Here is a 22,087-nt window from a genome sequence, read left to right on the forward strand (position 1 = left end):
CGCGAGCACAAGTGGGGGTGGGGGTGTTAGGGGAGGAACAGGGAGAGAGGGAGGAGCAGATTCCCTGCTGAGCTGGGAGCGCTGGTCGGCTGGATCCAGGGCCTCCAGGATCATGCCACGAGCTGAAGGCAGACCCTTAAAGGACTGATCCACTCAGATGACCCTTAAAAAAAAAATCTTAAAAAACCCAAATTCCCATTTTATAGATAAGGCTCCAAGAGAGTAATGATTTACCGAAGTATATAGTTTGTAATTATATATGGCTGATAAATGATGGAAACGGATTTTCCTAATTCCTCCCCTCTCTTGCCTCAAGCTCTGTCCTGGGTTTAGGAATCCAAGTGGAGATTTGGCATGGACAAGAGTTGGACTTCGAAGGACTAAGATGTCGAAGGCGCCAAGGCGCGAGCTGAAGTGGGACCCTGGCGCGGAAGAGGCTGCCAAAGGAAGGGCGAGCTACAGCTGTGATTGAGGGAACCGCTGGCCAGGCCTCCAAGGGAAACCAGGCAAGCTGCCCTCTTCGCAGCTCTGGGGCAATGGCATTCATTCCAAAGTCAGGCTCACCTACATTCTGGGAATTAACCCTCTTCCCCTTTCTGGCTTTACCATGTTTCAAACCCTTAAGGGTTAAAGCCGCTCCCACGTGATTTTCCCATCGCGCAGGTAACTTGGGTCGCTGCTTTGTGCGAGAAAACGTGGGAAATAAATAAAAGCCCCAAACAATTTTTCAGTATGTGCACCTAGCCATGCACCCCCTCATTCACCCCCACCCTCCACAGGGAAGCACAGAGTAAAAGGTGCCCGGGGGAGGGGCTCTGCACAGCGGCAGGTCGGCGGGCGGGCTGCCCAGAGGGGCCAGTGTGGGGGCGCGCGGAATGGGGGGCAGCGCCCCTTCCTTCAGTCCCCTTCTTGGGCTCCGGGTGCAGCAGGTTCGCTGGGGCCCGTGCCCCAGAGAGTTAGGGGAGGAGGAAACAAGTGGCGTGTGGGGAAGCAGGCCGCACACACCTGGCGCCCAGTGGAATGAAATCTTAATTAATTATTAAACTGAGTTCCCGCGGGAGGGAGCCGGGCCGTGGCGGCTGGGCGGGAATGGTAGGGTGGGGGTGGGGGGCAGGGAGGAAGGGAGGAGGAGTGAGGAGTGGGCGCAGGGCGCCGCTTCGGCCCCGGGGGACCCCGGCCGGAAGGAAGCCGACCCTCCGTGCTGCGGGCGGGGTCTCGTCGCCGAGAGACAGAGTGCGTTGTCCGGCGCGCCCGGGGACCCCTGGGTGAGGGTGGGCGGAGAACGCCGCAGGGGGCAGCAGGGGGGTGGAGGGAAGGGGCAGCGGGCGGGACTGCTCCTTCCCTCGGGGTCTTGATCCCTAAACAGAAGCCGCTTGTTTTCCCAGGACTGAGGGAGGGAGCGGCGGGAGAGAGGAGGGGGCGCGCGGAGGGAGGGGCGCTGCTCGGGCTCCCAGACCCCAGCCCCGCTCGTGGGAAGGGTAGTGGGCCCCTGCGCGGGGCTCGGAGGCGGAGGGGGAGGGGGCGCCCAGACAATAGGAGCTTGTGCCTTTAAGGCGGGGAGTCCGGGAGCCGGCGGGGAGGGGACTTCTGGATCCGGGGTAGAGGGCGGCTGCGCTGGCCGGCTAGGAGGGGGCGCGGGCCGGGCGGACTGCGGACGGCGGGAGGGACGGCCGGGACGCGCGGGCACAGAGCAGGACCGCGGGACGGCCGGCGGGCCGGCCGGAGCCCGCGGGGGCTGCGGGGCGGGGGCCCGGGGGAGGCGCGGAGCCCGGCCGGCAGGTGAGCCCGCGCGGAGCAGGGGTCTGGGGCGGGGGAAGAGCGGCGGCGATGGGGTGTTGGGGTCTCGGGATGGGGGGGACGTGAAGACTCCCGCGCGGCGCCCGAGAGTTTTTTGTTGGGGTACGGAAGCGCGCGATGGGGAGGCTCTATAGTGTTTGGAGGGGAGCCTGAGGCCGTTGGGGCTGGAGAGAGAAATCAGGGAGGGGATGGGGGGCTCCAGTCTCCCACCCTTCACTCCCTTCCTCCAACCGAATTGAGTGCCCAGCTGGCTGGGACCCCGGCGAAGGTTTGGGCTGGGGGAGGGGCTGGCTGAGGTTTTTGCAGCGGGGCTGTGGGGTGAGTCTCTGAGTTTGGGGTAGAGTGTGATTGTGTTTAGGGGAGGGGGGCAGTCCGGGAAGAGGGATGCCCTATGCCTGCAGGAGTTGCCTCCACTCCCCTAACCCCAGACCTTGAAATGAAAAGGGTGGTGTCAGGGCAAGCTGCAGGGGTCCAGGGGAGAGACGACTTGATTCTTAGCAGGGCCTGACTGAAAACCTAGACGTGGAAGCAGGGGGTGGGGACTCTCTCCCCATACCCTCCCCTTACCAGAACACCCCTAGGAGGTGGAAAAACCTCAGGGGGTTGTGGAAGTGGGAGCCTTCTGCAGTCTTCAGGGAGACCAAGGATTGGGAAAGGGAGAAGGCAGTCCTGGACCTCCAGATACAGGCCCTGGGGGAGGCTCCTCTACATCTGGAAAGGCCTGGAATGGAGGCCCTCTTCCCAGCATGGTGGGCGGTGCTGGCACTGAAGGGCCCTGCTTGGGCAGGGCCTTCTACTATGAACTATCTGAAGTCGTTTTAAATCCCCAGGAGCCTCCTTCTGCCAAGGAGGGCAGGGGCAGGGACAGACCGAGGTGGCCAGGAAGAGGTTTTGGGAAAAGCAGTGGGCAGAGCTATCCTTGGGGCTGGGCCTTGGCCTGCCTCAGACTCTGGGTCTCAGGCTGGAGAATCAGGGTTGGGAGGGACTTGAGGTCTGGGAGGCACTGGGCCTCCCAACTGCCAAGCTGAATGGATATGGCTCTGGCTGTGGGAGCCAGTAGTGTCTGGAGCAGCAGATCTGTGAGAGAGAGCAAGGGAGCAGGACCCGGGGGGGGGGGGGGGTGGGGGAAGGTCAGAGGCACAGGCTCAGGAGCCTGTCTCTAGGGAAGAGGGAGGTGGTCTGTGGTTTATAGTGATGCGTTGTTTCTGGACAGTGAGGGTTGGGGGACCATATAGGGAAGTTCTGTGGCTTTGAACAGTGCCCTCCCCCTGTTCCTTGTCATACCAACCTAGTCTGGTGTGCCAGGAGTGCTGGGAGCCTGGTGAGTTCTTCAAGGTGGGCAATGCCCGGAGTGGAGCCTCAGGTGGGATGGTTGCAGTTAGTTGGACAATTAGATGACTCCGAAGCTATCCCCTTGGGGGGTCAGAGTGTTCTGGGGACAGTCATGCATTCTCCTGGACAGTGTCTGCCCCTTCCCCTGTGGGTAAGAGCCAGATGCTAGGACGTGCTTCCAGGAGGCTGGGAACACAGCCAGAAACAGGTCCTTTGGGAACAGAGGTCTGGGCCATTGCAGGGGGTGGGAGGGTTGCTGTGTGTGGTAAATACAGGGCAGGGGACTGGCGAGCACGAGGAGGCAGAATTAAGTAAAATGTCATGGTGGGAAGCCTGCTCACTCTGGGCTCTGTCTCTAGCAGCTCTGAGAACTGACAGCTGAGGACAAGAGGGACCGATAGAACTAGAACTAGGTGTCCAACTGGCTGGGGAGATGTGTATATGACTTTCCTGTCTTTCTGTTTTTTGGACAGTGGTAGAATTTGGGTTCAAAGTCGTGGAGAGTGGGGGAAAGGAACTCATTTACAGAGCATGTACGATGTGACAAAATAGTCTTGGATTCTTTCCTCACAGACATTATTTTTCCCATTTTACAGATGACGAAATTGATGCAGGGAGGTAGTAACATGTTCAAGGCTGTGCAGCTAGCACATAATTACTCTCAGGTTTGAAGCCTGGTCTTGCTCCAAAGATCAAGCTTCTAAAGAAGTATTTTGAAGAGCCAGGCCTCCTTTGGTTATCCATTCCAAACGCCAACCTGGCCCCAAAGTCTTGCATTTCTGATCTGTCCCTCCAGAAGGTGCTGTTGGTGGTGTGGCGGGGTTGAAGGGCATGCCACTCTGTGGGCTGTGGGAGAAGGGATGCTGAGAGAAGTTGGCTGAGGGTGAATTAGGGTTGGTTCTAGTTCTAGTTCTAGGGTGAACTAGAAGTTGGCTGAGGGTGAACTAGGGTGAACTGCACACTTTCCAGCGTGCAGAGAGGTCCCTAGTCTGCCTTCTCTTTTGTGGGCCTCTGGGTGTCTGCTTGAAGCGCCACTTGTCTGTCCCCCCACCCTGCCCCATGTCCCCTAGTGAGTACAAATGTCAAGGCTGCCAGCTCTGAAGGTTTCAGTACAGGGAGCCCCAGGGTGCCCTGTGGGCACAGAGGAAGATGACTGTGCTCTCATCCTCTTTCTCTGAAGCTGGGTTTAGCCACGAGGCGCACTGCGGGTGTTGTCCTGGAGTCTTCCCCATCGTGGTTCAAGGCGCTACCCTTCAGGAGACCTGCCTGAGACCTGGGGCGGATTCAGTGGCCCAGGATCTCCGCAACTTGGGCCAGCCACACAGAGCTGTTAGGCACCTTGTTTTCCTTTCCTGTCAAATCTGTGCCCCAGGTGGCCACCAATGTACCTTCACGGGGTTTTGGTGAAGATCAGGTGGAATTAGGCATGTGAGAGGACCTCAAAAAGTTTAAAGAACAGAGAAAAGCATCGTCCAGCCAGCCGTTCTAGGAACACTTACAAAGATTCAACCAGGTGCGGCAGCTGTGGCTGAGAGCAAAACGGACCCAAATCCCTGCCTTCATGGAGCTGACATTCCAGTGAGGAGAGACAATGAGCAAATAAGGAAAATAAATGGAATGGCAGTTGCTGATAAGAGCTATGGAGAAAAATAAAGCATAAAGCTGGGAGGAGAGATAGGGAGCTCCAGGAAAGGGGGTTGCTATTTTAATAGCACAGTCAGGGAAAGACCGATAAGGGGACATTTGAGCTATGACCTGGACGAGTTCTTGTATCGGACAGAGGACATGGTGCGCACAGTAGTCCCAGGCCGGCCATGCGCGGTGTGTTGGGGAACAGCAAGGAGGCTCATAGGACTGGAGTGCAGGGAGGAAGGTGGAGAGTCACAGGGTTACAACTCTGTATTTATTTCATATTAGTTGCTCAGTGCCAGTGCCCTTGAACTTGCTTTCTTCTCTTTTCTTTTCTTTATTTTAGAGAGAGAGTGTGTGTGCTGGGGTGGGGAGGGAGAGAGAGAGGGGGAAGGGTGAGGAAAAGGGAGAGAATCCCAAGCAGAGTCCCCACTGAGGCTGGAGCTGACTTGGGGCTCAATCTTACCACCCTGTGATCATGATCCGAGCTGAAACCAAGAATCAGATGCTTAACTGACCGAGCCACCCAGAGGCCCCCACTTAAGCTTTCTTTTTTGTCTTTTCGATGTATTTCTTGGGGCTTTAGCAGGAGTCGGGCTCAGTACTTGGTGCTGGGGATAAAGTGTAGAGCGAAATAGTAGCGATCTGGATCCTCATGAAGTTTATAGTCAGAGGGGTGGGGACACACGTTGAACAAGGGGCAATTTCAGTATAATTGTGATAAGTACTATGGAGGAAACGCAGAGGGTAAATGGGGCAAAACGCAGTCTGGGTGGAGGAGCTAGAACATCTTCCCTGAGGAAGTTCCTTCTAAGCCTTGAACCGAGGAAGAAGTAGAATTTGGCCTGATACAGTGTGTGTGGTGCGAGTGTGACGGGGACCGATGTGGAAAGAGATTCCCTTTTGTATAGAGGTCACCGGTTGGCAGCTCACAGGCTGAATTCATTCCATAGACGTGATTTATTTGGCTTGCAGCATTGAAAAATGTGAATTACTTGCCAACCTTTTCAAAATCAGGAGCTGTCATGTTTAAATGTACACTTTATTCCAGCTTCTGTTGAAAATGAGAGGCTCGGGCTCCACCGGGATGCCGGTGGCAGCTCTCTGCTAATGTGGGGGTGCTGTGTGCCCCTGCCATGCGGGGTGGGGGGCACCCCGTAGTTCCTGTGGCATCTCCTGAGCCGGGCGTGCCTTTGCTCATTGACACAGGTGTTTGAATTTGTCACCTCCCACGAATCAGTGCTTTTTAGGGAAGAGGTGATTGTTGAAGTGTAGTGCTTGGTGGGGGGGAGGTCAGGCAGATCTGGGTTCGAATCTCAGTTTTGACACCTCTGTGGCTCCTTGATCTTGGGCCAGTTCCCTCCCTCCATCTGTGTCCAGTTTCCTGGCCTGTTGAAGGGGGCCACCATCGTCTTCCTCCCGGATTTTACGTGAGTGATGTGGCATCTGGAGGTCTTAGCTTGGCAGTGGAAGTGCTCGGTTTGTGATAGTTGCCAGCCGTGGTAGGGCGTGATGGTGGCGTTAACACCAACTCCATCCTTTCTCTCAGCAGCATGTCGTGGTTTAGTGGCCTCCTGGTCCCCAAAGTGGATGAACGGAAAACAGCCTGGGGTGAGCGCAATGGGCAGAAGCGTCCGCGCCGTGGGACCCGGACAGGTGGCTTCTGCACGCCCCGCTACATGAGCTGCCTCCGGGAGGCCCAGCCCCCTAGTCCCAGCCCCGCCGCTCCCCCGCGGTGCCCCTGGCAGGATGAGGCCTTCATCCGGAGGGGTGGCCCGGGCAAGGGCACTGAGCTGGGGCTGCGGGCGGTGGCCCTGGGCTTTGAGGACACAGAGGCAACGGCAGCAGTGGGGGTGGCCGATGTGGTGCCCGACGGGAGCCCCAGGCGTCGGTGGTCGTGCTGGCGGCGTCTGGCCCAGGTGTTCCAGTCCAAGCAGTTCCGCTCGGCCAAGCTGGAGCGCCTGTACCAGCGGTACTTCTTCCAGATGAACCAGAGCAGCCTGACGCTGCTGATGGCCGTGCTGGTGCTGCTCACAGCGGTGCTGCTGGCCTTCCACGCGGCGCCTGCCCCTCCGCAGCCTGCATATGTGGCCCTGCTGGCCTGCGCCGCCACCCTCTTCGTGGCACTCATGGTGGTGTGCAACCGGCACAGCTTCCGCCAGGACTCCATGTGGGTGGTGAGCTACGTGGTGCTGGGCATCCTGGCAGCTGTGCAGGTGGGGGGCGCCCTGGCGGCTGACCCCCGCAGCCCCTCTGTTGGCCTCTGGTGCCCCGTGTTTTTCGTCTACATCACCTACACGCTCCTGCCCATCCGCATGCGGGCGGCTGTCTTCAGTGGCCTGGGCCTCTCCACCCTGCATCTGATCTTGGCCTGGCAACTCAACCGCGGGGACGCCTTCCTCTGGAAGCAGGTGGGTGGTCCGGGAGGGGGGCCTTGGGGCACCCGGCCGGGAATGCCAAGGGGTCTGGTGATCCAGGGTGGGTGGGGTGTGGGTCACAGGTGTCCAAGGGGAGGGGCGCATGACAGGAGGCCAAGTTTCAGGGGCTGGCTCCCTCTGGGATCTGGAGCAGAGGGAGGGCTCCCCAGACAGATGCAGGCCCCAGTGTGCAGCTCTTTAGCCGGAGGCCCTTGAAATAGTGGAGCCCGAAGATGGGAGGGAGCACCCGATATGGGAAGGTGACGTTTGATGCCAGGGCCTGGGCTGGGCCCAGAGGGCAGTGTTGGTGACTTAAGACCTTGGCATCTCTGGCCCCAAGTTGATCCCTGAGACTCAGGCCCTGGTGCTGTCCCTGTAAAGCAGCTCCAGGTGGTGACCTGGAGGGATCAAGCAGGGTTCTGATAGAGTTGGCAAGGGAGGAGTTGCTTCTCTTCTGGACTGAAGCCATCTCTGAGAGGACAGGGAGGGTGATGAGTGGGATCAGTTTTCTCTGGGGCCGGGCATGGTTTAGGTGCAGTTGGGCCGTGGAGAAGAGCGACATCAGGTTCAGGTCTCCCCACCATCCCTCTGAGCACCAGGGCTCCGGCAGTCCTGTCTTGAGGTTCTCTGCCCATGCCAGCTACTGTATCCAGGTTCTCAGTGGGGCGTGGGGTGGGGCCTGCCAGCATGATGTTGAGAGAGAAATCAAGGCTTGGCTGCAGGCAGACCTGCTTTGTCCAATGGACTGACTTCTTCTCTGTGAGATCTTAGACAACGAGCCTCACTTTTCCCAGCCTTCATTTCACAGTCTGTAAAACTGGGATAAAAATAGTAGTTACCTCATGATGGCGCTGTTAGGGCCCCACCCTCTCCCAGAGCAGAGTAGAACCCGCCAGGGCAGGGCTCTTACCTGGGGTAGGGAAGTGTGGGAGTGCTGTAGGGGATGGTACCCAGGGAAGGGCCTTCCCAGAAATCCCTTTCAGAGAGACAAGAGCATGCGGAGTCTGCCATCTGAGGTCCTCCCTGTGATGAGGGAGCAGAGCCCAGGACATGGTGCCTAGCTGATCCTTCAGGGCATAGCCCCAACTAACATACCTCATGACCCCTGATTTTGAGGGTGCTGTCCTCAGTCTTGCACAGGTTTTGAGGGAGTCCCACCTCTGCCTTGCCTAGGGCTTGTGGCCTATAGCCCACCCTAGCCCCACCCACAAAGAGGAAGTTGCCTGGGGCTCCCAGGGTGAGAAGCTGGGTGCTCTGGCATGAAGCCCTTCTCCACCCAGCTTGTGCTCTGGAACAGAATGTACCTTTTTAAAAGTAACTTTATAGCCCATTTGTTTGTGGAGCACGCACCCACAGGGCAGTCTGACCTCTTAAAGGGCCTGGGTCTTTCTGCCTCTGCTAGCCCCCCGTTTGTCACCAGGGTAACTAGCACCCTGGGCTTTGGAGTTGGACTACCCTGCTGGGGAAGGAGGAGCTTGGAGGTGGTGCCTCCCTTCCCTCCCCACCTTCTCTCTGGCTGGCAGGGGGTGGGTGAGTGTCTCTTCTCTGCTCTTAGCTGGCATGGTGCCCCGGCCCAGGCACAGGGCCTGATCGGGTAGGCGCAGCCCCATGGGGACCAGGACTCTGTCAGCCTCCTGCCTCCCCAGGGGCTCCCAGTTGCAGCTTGACCCAATAGGTCTCAGCAGGCACGTTCTTAGGGTGAGCAGGGAGAGTCAGCCTCCCCCGTGCCTATTCTCATTCTCGGAGCCAGGGTCGCCCATACACCTTCTCTGAACTGAGAAGGATTGATTCCCTGTGTCCAGTGGCCCATGTGTGTCTGGATGGCGTGGAGCCGTGGCCTCCTTTCTAGGCTCCTCGTGCAGCCCCTTTCCAGATCCAGCCCTGCTTACGCTCATGGGAAGAAACCTTCGTTCTCCTCTGACCCCTCGTTCAGACACACTGAGCAGTTTCACCCAGTGACCCCGGCCCCGCTTGGAGTCTCCCAGGGTGCCCTGGCATCCCTTTTTTCTCACAGTTGGATAGGGGTCTGCATACAGATCTATTTTGGTCTCTTGTCCCCCTTCCCCTTCCCTTCCCTGTGACTCACTTTTTCCTCTTGGGCTCCTGGGGCCAGGAAGGGAAGTTGCCTGGTTAACCCCCTCCTTCTCCCCTACTGGGGGCTATTCTTAGAAACCCCTAAGGGAGATAGTGTGCCCCCCTCTTCACCCCTGCTGCTGGGAGGGAGACCTTGGGAGCTGGACTGGGAAGGAAAGCTAGGCAGCCAGTCCTAGAGGGTCAGAGCGAGAAATAGCTTAGAGGTTTGCTGAACTTACCCCTCCGTTTTACCTAAGAAAAATGAAAGCTCCCAGAGATTAAGTGACCTGCCCAAGTTTGCAAGACTAGTTCTGGTTCTGGGCAAAGCCCAGAATTCCTGGCTTCCAGTTGGTGCTCTTTCCCTCCCTTCTCCCCAAACCAGAGCCCTGCCCCAGCCAACTCTGGGGTGGAGCCACAAGTGCTGGGTTAACCCATGAATTCCCAGAAACACTGATGCCAGTTTTCGTTAGACTTGCTCTTTGGTGAGAGCTACTGATGCTGAGGAGGGCTGACCATCCTGAGATTGGGCTCCTAAGGCATCAAGAATTGAGGGTACCGGGGCACGGTGGCAACCCTTCCCAGGTGGAACATCATTAGTAGAACTGATGATTCCCAAGGCTGGGCGGCAAGAGTTTGCATGAGTGGAGGGAGTAGGAATCTTGGAAATCAAGAATGTACCATGCAGTAAGGTTTGGACACAGGCTTTGGAGTCTTACTGTCTTGGATTCAAGTCCCACACCAGCTACTATTAGCTATGTGATCTTGGACAAGTTACTTAGCTTCTCTGTGCTGGAATGCCTTACCTTCCAAAATGAGGTACTGTTGTATGTTTCATAGAGTTAGGAGAAATCCATTAGGTACTGTATAAGAGGTAGCTATGGAAGTCAGGATGACTGGTACCTGGGTGGCTCAGTCATTAAGCGTTCTGCCTTTGCCTCAGGTTGTGATCCCAGGGTCCTGGGATCAAGCCCTGATTCGGGCTCGCTGCTCAGCGGGAAGCTTGCTTCTCCCTCTCCCATTCCCCCTGCTTGTGTGCCCTTTCTCACTGTGTCTCTTTCTGTCAAATAAATAAATAAAACCTTAAAAAAAAAGAAGTCAAGAATATTAGACAGCCAACAGATTGGCTCCAATAATAGTAATAATAATAATAATATCAAGTTATGTCAGAGCAGGGAGGGATCTTAGACATCTTCTTATTGTCCTCTCTCCAGGTTCTAGATGAAGATACAGAGGCCCAGAGAGATGAGATGACTTGTCCTGGGCATTCATAGAGGGGTATAGCGCTCAAGTCTCCTGGGTGTTGTCCTGTGAGGAGAACCACGTGCAGAAGTTGCTGCATTTGTTCTTTGTCGGAGTTGATGGTGGGGCAGGAAATTGTAGTGTACTAGACACCGGCCCTGTGACCCCCCCCTTCCCTCTGCTGCCAGGAGTTGTGCAAAGGTCCCATTTCTAGCTGTACAGTGATCCAGGAAGGGGGCCAGAATCCTGTGGGAGAAGGGGGAAATGTGTCACAGGGGTTGGGACGGGGACAGACAGGGCACAGGATCCTGGTTTCCTCCCTGAGGGAACACATCCCCAGAGAGCCTGGTAGGTTGCACCTGTGCGTTGTGGGGGTGGGGTGGTCACCATCTGCCTCCGCCGCCCTCTTGCAGCTGGGCGCCAACATGCTGCTGTTCCTCTGCACCAACGTCATTGGCATCTGCACACACTACCCGGCGGAGGTGTCTCAGCGCCAGGCCTTTCAGGAGACCCGTGGTTATATCCAGGCCCGGCTGCACCTGCAGCACGAGAACCGGCAGCAGGTGGGGCTGCTCTCACTGTCCGAGGCCTTTCTGCTCCCCACCCCCCAGAGAACCACAGACTGGGTCCGTTGTCCCGCTCCATTTCGCGGAATGAGTGTGGATGGTTCCCCTGATGGTGTGTTACACAGGCCCTGGATGCTGGGGTTCCTGTGCTGCCTGAACGAGGGGTGAGGGGACGGGTAGATGGGAGCACCAGTGAAGAATGAAACATATGTCTGCTGTAGGTGGGGCGATCCAGAAGGGAATCTCAGGTCTCCAGAGGGCTTTGGGAGGGCACTGGGGTGGTGGAGGCATCAGGAGGGATCACAGTATGAGGCCGAGAAGGTAGTGGTACCCTGTTGACACCACTGGTCTAGGAACGGCTGCTGCTGTCCGTGTTGCCCCAGCATGTTGCCATGGAGATGAAAGAAGATATCAACACAAAGAAAGAAGACATGATGTTCCACAAGATCTACATCCAGAAGCATGACAATGTCAGGTAGGGTGGGGGTGGGAGGAGACTGAGAGGGATGGGGGTCCTGGGAGTCTTTGAGGGCCAGGTGGTCCTTCTATCTTCTGCCACTGTCCACAGCATCCTGTTTGCGGACATTGAAGGCTTCACCAGCCTGGCATCCCAGTGCACCGCACAGGAGCTGGTCATGACCCTGAACGAGCTCTTTGCCCGGTTTGACAAGCTGGCTGCGGTGAGGGGGTGGGGGTTGGGGGGTGGGGCGAGCCTAGCCTTACTGGGGCAGCCTGATGTGGAGGGGACAGATGGTGACTCAGTGAGGGTGTTGGGTGGGCAAGAGAGTGAGCGACTCTCCCCAACTCTCCCCTTTAGGAAAATCACTGCCTGAGGATCAAGATCTTAGGGGACTGTTACTACTGTGTGTCGGGGCTGCCGGAGGCCCGGGCAGACCATGCCCACTGCTGTGTGGAGATGGGGGTGGACATGATCGAGGCCATCTCGTAAGCAGCGTTCCTCGCAGGCTTCCTGAGGCACCAAGGGCGCCTAGGCCAGCTCCTGTTGTCTACTATGTCCTCAGGACTTTTTCTCAGTTGTGGCTATTTCTCTGTCTTGGAGCTCTGTCCCCAGGGAGGGGACTGGATCCTTCTTCAGCCTGTGCAGCTTAGATCCCAGCCAGCCCGGCAGGCTCGGGGAGCCAGCGTGAGGGGATCTGGGCCGGTGTGAATGCTGGCTGAGCAGGTCTGAGGGGAGAATGGTGACTCCTCCCTTCCTAGCTCAGTTCCACGGGATGCTGCAGGGCCACAGCTGGTGAACACAGTTCTCATTTGTCCCTGAGACCCAGGCAGCCTTGTGCTCATGTCCAGCCAAAGGCTGTAGTCCTGTGCCCTGCGTCTGTGTCTGTCCCTGTCTGGCTTTGAGGGGAGTAAAGGGCCTGAGCTCTGGAGCGGGGTGGTGGAGGAATGGGGGGGGCACAATGACTGTGCCAGGAGCTGAAGCGGAGCCGCCTCCTCCCAGGCTGGTGCGCGAGGTGACAGGTGTGAACGTGAACATGCGCGTGGGCATCCACAGCGGGCGTGTGCACTGTGGTGTCCTCGGCCTGCGGAAATGGCAGTTCGACGTGTGGTCCAACGACGTGACGCTGGCCAACCACATGGAGGCGGGGGGCCGGGCCGGGTGAGTGTGGGGGCTGGGTGGTGAGGGGCGGGAGCAAGGTGGCCAAGCCCCGGTCTCACCCTCCTGTCCCTTCCCAGCCGTATCCACATCACCCGGGCCACGCTGCAGTACCTGAATGGGGACTATGAGGTGGAGCCAGGCCGTGGCGGTGAGCGGAACGCATACCTCAAGGAGCAGCACATCGAGACCTTCCTCATCCTGGGAGCCAGCCAGAAACGGGTCAGGACGGGGGGTGGGCAGGCAGGGAGGAGGGCAGATGTGCGGAGCAGACAGACCTCTGCTCTGGGCCCTTTTTCCGATCATGCGCCCGGCTGCCTTCACAGAAAGAGGAGAAGGCCATGCTGGCCAAGCTGCAGCGGACGCGGGCCAACTCCATGGAAGGGCTGGTGCCACGCTGGGCGCCTGACCGCGCCTTCTCCCGGACCAAGGACTCCAAGGCTTTCCGTCAGATGGTGAGCGGCTGCAGCACTAGGACTCGAGGCCTCGTTTTCCTGACGCTCTGTGCCCCGCTCCCTCTTCTGTTTTCCTTGTTCTGGTTCATACATCTTCATGTATGACGTCTGGTATTGGTGGCAGGAGGGATGACTTCATACCCGGGTCCCAAGGCCCCTAAAGTATGGGGCGTGGGGATTCCCCGCGCACACAGCTGAGGGTGGGGAAGGGATGATGAGGGCGAAGGTGGTCTGCTCTTCACCTCATTTGCACACTTTGTTCTTTTCTCCAGGGCATTGATGATTCCAGCAAGGACAAGTAAGTCAGGGTTATTGAGGAAGGAGGGAGGAAGCGAAGGGGAGAAGGCGCTTACACCCTGGGACAGGGCTGTGGGGAGCCGAGACCACCGAGACCCCCTCTTTCCTGGACCTTAGCTGTGTCGTGTGGGAGCAGGGGCCACACACCTACCTGCTCACTCTATTCTTGGGTGCTGCCCATGCCCGTCCCTTCTCGCTGCCCCTCATGGGGCAATGCTCATGCTCCTGGTGAGGCTCTGTGGTCTGCCCTCAGCCGGGGTGCTCAAGATGCCCTGAACCCCGAGGATGAAGTAGATGAGTTCCTGGGCCGCGCCATCGATGCCCGCAGCATCGACCAGCTACGGAAGGACCATGTGCGCCGCTTCCTGCTCACTTTCCAGAGAGAGGATCTTGAAAAGAAGGTTTGGGGGATCTGAGGACAGAGGGACGAGGGCTGGGTGAGGAGGGGATGTCCAGGCAGGGAAGGCCGAGCACAACTGAGGGAACAGGAGAGTTGTTTTGGGAATGGGGCGGGGGATGCCACAGGGCATAGGAGGGATTCCTCTCAACCAGGCCCCACTGCTCCCCCTCCCTGAGGCCCCTGGTAGTGCCCTGCGGCCTCCAGGACAGAGCCCAGCACCCAGCTCAGCCTCCTCTCCCTCAGTACTCGAGGAAGGTGGACCCCCGCTTCGGAGCCTACGTCGCCTGTGCGCTGTTGGTCTTCTGCTTCATCTGCTTTATCCAGCTTCTCGTCTTCCCACAGTGAGAGCCCTGCCCCTCCTCACTCGGCTTCTCCTCCCTCCACCACTTCCCAGAACTTTCCTAAATACCCATGCAAGCTCGCGGTCCCTGGAGCCCCCGCCCTGCCCATCTGGGGAGTGGGACAAGGATGCCCAGGTATTCCAGAGTAACATTGTTCCCGGCCTCCTTCTGCCGCAGCTCCACCGTGATGCTTGGCATCTATGCCGGTATCTTCCTGCTGTTGCTGATCATTGTGCTGACCTGTGCCGTGTCCTCCTGTGGCTCTGTACATCAGGGGTTCTTCCAGGGCTGGTCGGGGAGGGCTGGCTGGGCTGGGGGTGGTGAGGAGTTCCGTGGGAAGTGGGAGGAGGAGGCCAGGCCTGCCCCTGGGCCCCATCCCTGGTTGGCCTTACTCCTTGGCTGACACGGTCTCTAACTCTCTGCCCTTTGCCCGTCTGCAGCTCTTCCCCAAGGCCCTGCACCGTCTTTCCCGCAGCATTGTCCGCTCTCGGGCACACAGCACTGTGGTTGGCATCTTTTCAGTCTTGCTTGTGTTCACCTCTGCCATCGCCAACATGGTAAAGGTCCAGTGGAAACTCTCTTACCCTGCGTCTGTGCCGAGCACTGCTCTGGGCTCTGGGGGTAGGCAGAGGGAGAAGACCCACGTCCTGCCCTCTGAGAGGTTAACTCCAGTCCTTCTTTCCTTGTTTTCTGTACCTCCTATCACCCCTCTACGAGAACTTTGACCTCCAGGGTATAAAGCACTGGGACATGGTCCCTGTAACTGCTCCCCTCCATGCTTTCCCCCAACTTTTGCAGTTCACCTGCAACCACACCCCCATACGAAACTGCGCAGCCCGGATGCTAAATGTGACACCCGCTGACATCACCACCTGTCACCTGCAGCAGCTCAATTACTCTCTGGGCCTGGACGCTCCCCTGTGTGAGGGCACCGCACCCACCTGCAGCTTCCCTGAGGTGTCCAAGCCGTGCTCTGGCGGGATGGGGTGGGGGGCGGGCCTGATCAGTGCTAGTGATTGACTCCTCTGCATCAGGCCTGGTGATGGGCACTGGGGGCCCAGATCTCACCAGAGTCCCTGCTGGGGTAGCAGCTAGAGACCCGAGTGTGGTGTAGGGTGGGGTGCGGAGGCTGAAGGAGCTTTGGGTGTGAAGTTGTGGAGGGGAGCACAGGGCTCTTTCTGCATGGGGTCGGGGTGCCGTGGCTTCTTACTTCATCCAACACCGCCTCTGCCATTGCCCCCTCAGTACTTCGTTGGGAACATGCTGCTGAGTCTCTTGGCCAGCTCTGTCTTCCTGCACATCAGCAGCATTGGAAAGCTGGCCATGGTCTTTGTCCTGGGGCTCATCTATTTGGTGCTGCTTCTGCTGGGCCCCCCAGCCACCATCTTTGACAACTACGACTTGCTGCTTGGTGTCCATGGCTTGTGAGTTTATCCTCAGCCCCTTCAGTCCCCTAGGAGCTTCCTGACCCTGCTGGTCACTCTGGTGCCCAGGCCTCTTTGCCCTTGGAAGGCTGCCACTCACCCCCTCACCTATGGGGGAAAAGGAGGCCGTGGAGGAGCTCCCAATGTATGACTCCACAGTCACCCCAAGGAAACTCCAGTCCTGGGAATTCCCTGTATCTTTAGGCCAGACATTTGAAAAAAATTCCCTATCTCATTTGCATGGTTCCTTCGTAAGCATTTTCTTAACCACCTGTAGGTCACACAGCTGCTTGATGGCAGAGCCCAGGCTGGAACCAGAACTTCTGACTCTTACTTAGGGACACCACACTGGCTTTTTCTCTGCAAACCCCATCCCTTGTGATGTGGGGCCATAGCTTGGTGTGCTGGGAAAAGCCTCTGGAGTCACTTGGGTTTGAATCCCGCTCTGCCGCTCATTAGCTGTGTGACCTTGGACGGGTGAGTTAATGTCTCTGAGCCTCAGTTTCCTCATCTGTTAAATGGCAGTGGTGCCCGCATCACAGGTGATTGTAGAAGTGATGGCAACTCAACATTTGTTGAAGCCTTACTGCGCGCCAGTGCCATGCTGGGCCTTTTGTGCATGTTATTTAGATCACATCCCTCTTTTACTGATGAGAAAACAGGCCTAGACTTAAGCTGGTTGTTCTGGGTCACAGGGCAGGGAAGTAGAGGAGCTAGGAGTGGAACCTTCTCTTAACCTCTGCTCTTAATGAGTTCCTGTAGGCCAAAGTCCTGACCCAAAGTCCAGTGAGGACTTTGGCCTACAGGAACTTTTTTAAGATTTCGTGCTCTGAGTCTCCCCTCCCCTCTGCCCTCCACCCAGCAGCCCAAAGGGAACCCATGACTTTGTTTCTTGTATCTTCCCACCAGGGCTTCTTCCAATGAGACTTTCGATGGGCCGGACTGGTGAGTGAGGGCTCTGGGGCAGGGAAGGGTAGGGCTGCCAGGCCTCTTTCACACACCGAGCTCACCTCTGCTCCCCCTCAGCCCAGCTGCCGGGAGGGTGGCGCTCAAGTACATGACCCCCGTGATTCTGCTGGTGTTTGCGCTGGCTCTGTATCTGCATGCCCAGCAGGTGGAATCAACTGCCCGGCTGGACTTCCTTTGGAAACTGCAGGTGGCCGAGGGGGCTTCTGGTGGACGGGGAGGGTCCTGAGGACAGAATCTGGGCTGAGCCAGAAATGCAGCTCGTTGGCTGGCTGAGGCTCGGGCTGCCCAAGCCTGCTCTGGCTCCAAGCCTTCCCCGCGCCCATCCCCTAACCCCAGCCTTATCCCCTCCCTGCCCCTTTTACCCCTTTGCCTGTTCTTTAGGTCTCACCCGTCCATGCCTTCTTCTCCCCCCCGATTCCCTCTGATGGCCGTCTCCAAGCCTTGGCCACCATACCCACCCCTCGTGAATGTTGGGCAGTGGGTGATGGGTGTGGTGTCCACAGGCAACAGGGGAGAAGGAGGAGATGGAGGAACTGCAGGCATACAACCGGAGGCTGCTGCATAACATTCTGCCCAAGGACGTGGCTGCCCACTTCCTGGCCCGGGAGCGTCGGAACGATGAGCTCTACTACCAGTCGTGTGAATGTGTGGCCGTCATGTTTGCCTCCATTGCCAACTTTTCTGAGTTCTATGTGGAGCTGGAGGCAAACAATGAGGGTGTCGAGTGCCTGCGGCTGCTCAATGAGATCATTGCTGACTTTGATGAGGTACTTGTCTGGTTGGCTGCTGCTGGTGGAGCAGCTGGGGGTACTGGGGGAGTAGGGAGAACTTTGGACGGGAAGGCCAGGATTGGAGGGGTGGCTGAGGGGGAAGGGAGTTTTGACGGGACCCAGAGATGTTGGCGTCAGGGTAAGGGTAGGTACAGTGGAGACAAGGCTGAAGACCCACCAAGGTGTCTGAGGTGGCAAGGAGGTCGGCCTCATTGGGGCAGGGTTGTCACTGCTGGGAAGCAAAGACCTGAGGATCTGTGGAGAGAACAAGCTAGGTACCAGCTGGATGTTACTGAAGGAGGAGGCAGTAATCCATGGGCAGAACCCCACGAGCCCGAGAAAGCAAGACGGGCCCCCGAATAGAGAAAATGGAAGCAAGCCCGAGGGGGTGTCCTGAATATCCAGGTCAGGAAGGGGCCATTCCTGACTGTTCGGGGGCCAAGGCACTTCTTCACTCTGGTGCTCAGTGGTGCTCAATTCCCCATAAAGTGACAGTCAGTCACATAAAGCGCCTGATGGCTAATAGCCCTTCTGGAGTTCTGGATTCTGCGAGGGAGCTCATGCAGCTGAGCCAAGCTATGAGCACCAGTCCTGGCCAGGGGTTCTGCCGACTGCCTGGTGAAGAGGCCTGTGCTCCTGGCGCCTCTGTCCTGCCTTGAGAACAATAGGTGGAAGGCGGTGGCTCCCTCCCTCAAAGGAGGGAAGCTGCTGAAACAGGGCAGGGAGAGGAGGCTAAAGCCCGGCAGGAGTGAGTGTGGGGCAGGGTGCGTGTGCTTGGCCGCTCTGCCACCCAGTGTGGCCTCCCCGTGCCGTGCAGATCATCAGCGAGGAGCGCTTCCGGCAGCTGGAGAAGATCAAGACGATCGGGAGCACCTACATGGCGGCCTCAGGACTGAACGCCAGCACCTACGATCAGGCCGGCCGCTCCCACATCACTGCCCTGGCAGACTATGCCATGCGGCTCATGGAGCAGATGAAACACATCAACGAGCACTCTTTCAACAATTTCCAGATGAAGATTGGTGAGATGGCCTGATTGCCTGGCAGCTCGTCCCAGGGCTGGGGGAGGCCAAGGAAGCGGGCCAGGGACGCATGGCATCCCGGATGCCCCGTCAGGAATCCTCTGGGATGTCCTTTTCTCCCACCTCCTGTCTCGTCTCATGTTTAGAATGGAGATCGTTTGTAAAGGGCCTACTGTGTGCTAGGTACTGTCCTAGACATTTTAATCTTCATGTTATCATCCCCTTTGACAGACAGAGACACTCAGATTAAATAACTTGGCCAAGGTCAAACAGCTGGTGGGGGGGGGTACTACCCTGGGATTCAAAACCAGGTTTAGTTAAGCTCCAGTACCTGTGCCCTTCCCTATGGCCAGTCTTGTAAGAGGCACTTCCTCTCGCCTGAGCTGGGAGCTGGTGGGCGGGAGGAGCGGCTAACAGCATCACTCTGGTTTGAATTCTGGCTGTTCCACTTACTGGCTTATTTAGCACATTGCATCCTAAGGCTGGCTGTAAAAGGGGGACGATACGTACCATTTAGGGCTGTTGAGGGGATGAAATAATGGCATGCAAAATGCTTCCCAGAGGGGTTGGCACAGAGTGAGCATTCAGTGGATTTAGTTACGGCAATAACTGTCTCAACTCAGGGGAGCTCTTGGGACATGCCCAGCTCTGCCATTCTTTACAACCGGGATGCTTGTCGCTTTGTCACTTTTTTCTCTCAGTCCTTCTAAAGGTTCCAGGAGGTGGGAGGATTCCCCGGGCTGACCCTGGAATGTCCATTAGTCTCAGTTTTTTGCTGCTGTTCCCATTGCAGGGCTGAACATGGGCCCAGTTGTGGCAGGCGTCATTGGGGCTCGGAAGCCGCAGTATGACATCTGGGGGAACACAGTGAATGTCTCTAGCCGTATGGACAGCACAGGAGTCCCTGACCGAATCCAGGTGAGGGGGATGTGAGCAGAGGCTAGGAAGAGTATGGGTCCAGAGGGCTTCTACAGGTCCCTCTCTAAGGTCAGCGAGGACAGGGGTAGGGTGGTAGTGTTCTGTGATTGAGGTGGGGTTTGGGGGGGGGGACTAGCATGATTAGAGAACCCCTGGACCCCTGCAAATGTAGCAGGAAGGATCCCAGACTAAATGGGTTCCCTTCCCATTCCTCAGGTGACCACGGACTTGTACCAGGTTCTAGCTGCCAAAGGCTACCAGCTGGAGTGTCGAGGGGTGGTCAAGGTGAAGGGCAAGGGGGAGATGACCACCTACTTCCTCAATGGGGGCCCCCCCAGTTAGCAGGGTCCAGCTACCAATTCAACTGTCAGGACCAAGGTGGGCATCTGAGTGGACTCTGTGCTCACTGGGAGGAGCTGTGGCAGGGGGCACCAGGCCTCCAGACCCTGCTGACCACAAAAGGGAACAACACCCCAGTAGGCTGTGCTTGGACCACACTTGCTAGTCTGCCCTCAGGCTGGTGAACAAGGATACCAAGAGGATTATGCAAGTGACTTTACTTTTCTAATTGGGATAGGGCTGTTGCCTCTTCCTTCCTTTCTTGGGAGCAGGGGAGGCAGCAGCTACAGAGGCAGCAGGAGCCCTCCTGCCTGAGGGATTAAAAATGGCAGCTTGCCAAGCCTGTCCTTCCCCTGTCTGTCTGGGCAACAGACTCAGGGCTGGGCCCTTTTTTTCCCTCTTTTTCCTGGGAATATTTTGTACAAAGACTGGGGCAGGCATGAGAAGTGCCTATTCCATGCTTGCCTCTGCTATGCCTGCATCCCCAGCACTGGCCTTGGGTACCCCACCCCAGTAAGGTCTCCCTTCTAGGCACAGGGCGGAGGAGGGAGATGCTCTGGGGACCCAGCTCTGTCCGTATTTCAGGGGAATGTCTCCATTTGCCAAATCCTAGTCCCATGATCTGTCCCCAAAGGGGAACAAAGGGACTTTTGACAGCTCAGATTTAGCCCCGGTTCCTGCACAGCTCCAGAGAAAGGGGCATCTGGCCTCATTGGTACTGTGAAAACGCCCAGCCAGAGAGCGAGCATGTGTGTGGGGATTCAGAAGATCAGGAGTTGAAAGTTCACCTGCAGGTGCCAAAGAGAGCAGGCCAGCCAGGGAGTGGGGTGGTACCAGACTCTTGATCTCAGGACCCCCCTGGGGTCATGATCAGGTACCTCTGCCCCTGTGCACTCTTGCTGTCTGCTGGCAAGGGGGCACAGAGCATCTCTACCCATTCTGTTGCCAAATAGAAAAGGGTCAGGGCATGGAGGAGGATGACCCTGATCACAAACCTGTCCTCCCAAGTCTCTGGCCCTGGGGAGGGCCTGTGTGTCTGTGTAATGCGTGTGCATGTCGGCCTTTGTGTGTGTATCTGTTTCCCAGGTCTGTGTGTGTCCTTGTGCTCCTCCTCAGCTCTCCACCTGGGGTTACCTCTCTCCTGTGGGCCTCTGTCTTCTGGGAATAAGGCAGGGTTTCTGATTTCAAGGGACGAAGAGAGATGCCTACGTTGCACAGGAGTGGCATGGGGTGTGGTAGCAAGAGGAAGGTGCCCCTGGGGAGAGCAGTCCTTTTTGTGCCAAATCCCTAAGTGCCATTTGGGGGCCGCATGTGCAGCACGACTGTCTCCCCGCCTCAGGCAGGGACCCAAGCGCCTGCTTGAGCCTCCGTGCTCCCTGCACTTGAACTGTCTGGGGTTTGGTGGGCAGAGGCTCAGGAATTTCCTGGGTTCCCCATCTGGGGGTATACTTTGGGACAGAGGTAGCATGGGGTCTCTCTGAGGACCCAGATACTGGTACTAGGGGGTGGGGCAAGGGAACCTGAAACTTGGCGTTCCACAGCCTTCCATCTCAGTCTAGCATGTTCCTGGCTTCCCAGTCCCCATGAAGCCTGTAAGGGCTAGGAGGAGGATTGGAAGGTCGGACTCTAGATTCCCTTCCTATATCTGCCTTCCTTTTACTCCTTTCCCTGCAACCTCCTTGCCTCAGGCCTGAATTAGTTGGTGCCTTGGTTTCTCTGTCTGTACCAATTTAAGCCAGAGCCATTAGCCTGCATTTGAAGATCATTTTGTCTGGGAGGTGGTGAGAGAGACGGAGGAGAGAGGGTCCCAGAGTTACTGGGTTTGGGGAATGGAAGGGGTAGGGAGTACTTTTGCCCTTCCTCGTGCCCTTTCAGACTCCCGCTCCTTTCAGAGACCTGGTTTCGGCTCAGATTGCCTCCCTGAGGGATCTTCATGCATCTACCAAATGGGCCATCAGGCACTTCATTAGCCATGGCAGGAGGAGGGCGCAAGACTAGTTGGTCTGGACAGAAAATCCACTTCCTTTCCCTAGCCATATCCCTGGATAGGAAGGGACTGCTTGGAGCCCTGGGGCGGGGTGAGGATGTAAGGAGACCAGAGTGGGAAGACCTCAGTCTTCGGTGACTTGTCTTTGCTTCTTGCCAAGTGGGAGGGGCCTGTCCACACCCTGACTCCCCATACCACAGTGCCAGCCATGCCCTTCTCCTGGGCTACCATCGTCCCCTTTCTCACCAGATGTTGGGGAAGTCAGTGAATGGGAGGCCCATGGACTTTGGTTTTATAATGTAACCACTGTGGGGGGGGAGGGTGGTGTATCATGTATTTCCGTGAAATATTTAATATATTTAAATATCAATAAAATCAAATTCTTTGTAAAATTCTTAGCTCTCTGAAGATGTTCTGGGCCCTGGGTTGGGTCAGAAGTGGCAGAGCTGGGTACAGGAGGTAGCCTCCTGCCGGAGGGCTCTGTGAGCCTTTTCCTC

At 57.3% G+C, this 22,087-nt stretch overlaps 1 protein-coding gene across 7 annotated transcripts; it reads left to right on the forward strand.

Moving 5' to 3' along the window:
- Positions 1-1,068: 1,068 nt before the first annotated feature.
- Positions 1,069-21,982, forward strand: ADCY6 (adenylate cyclase 6). Of its 7 annotated transcripts, none has more exons than XM_045073232.1 (22): positions 1,072-1,265; positions 6,311-7,169; positions 10,901-11,050; positions 11,407-11,528; positions 11,622-11,733; positions 11,871-11,998; positions 12,513-12,671; positions 12,749-12,890; positions 12,995-13,123; positions 13,396-13,421; positions 13,674-13,821; positions 14,064-14,161; positions 14,339-14,426; positions 14,602-14,718; positions 14,960-15,118; positions 15,407-15,585; positions 16,495-16,530; positions 16,612-16,741; positions 17,058-17,321; positions 18,142-18,346; positions 19,140-19,264; positions 19,481-21,982. In XM_045073232.1, exons 1-22 carry the CDS (start codon positions 1,090-1,092, stop codon positions 19,604-19,606), a joined length of 3,678 nt encoding a protein of 1,225 aa, XP_044929167.1. In that variant the 5' UTR covers positions 1,072-1,089; the 3' UTR covers positions 19,607-21,982. The 7 variants fall into 7 exon arrangements, 6 of the variants coding, with proteins under 6 accessions (XP_044929171.1, XP_044929167.1, XP_044929169.1 ...); XM_045073234.1 differs by having other exon boundaries at positions 1,137-1,233; XM_045073235.1 differs by lacking the exon at positions 1,072-1,265 and adding an exon at positions 1,608-1,779 and having other exon boundaries at positions 6,308-7,169.
- The last annotated feature ends 105 nt before the right edge of the window (positions 21,983-22,087 follow it).

Source organism: Mustela putorius, unplaced genomic scaffold (genome assembly GCF_011764305.1).
Source record: "Mustela putorius furo isolate JIRA1106 unplaced genomic scaffold, ASM1176430v1.1 tig00537227_pilon_pilon_pilon, whole genome shotgun sequence".
Classification (NCBI taxonomy): Eukaryota; Metazoa; Chordata; class Mammalia; order Carnivora; family Mustelidae; genus Mustela; species Mustela putorius.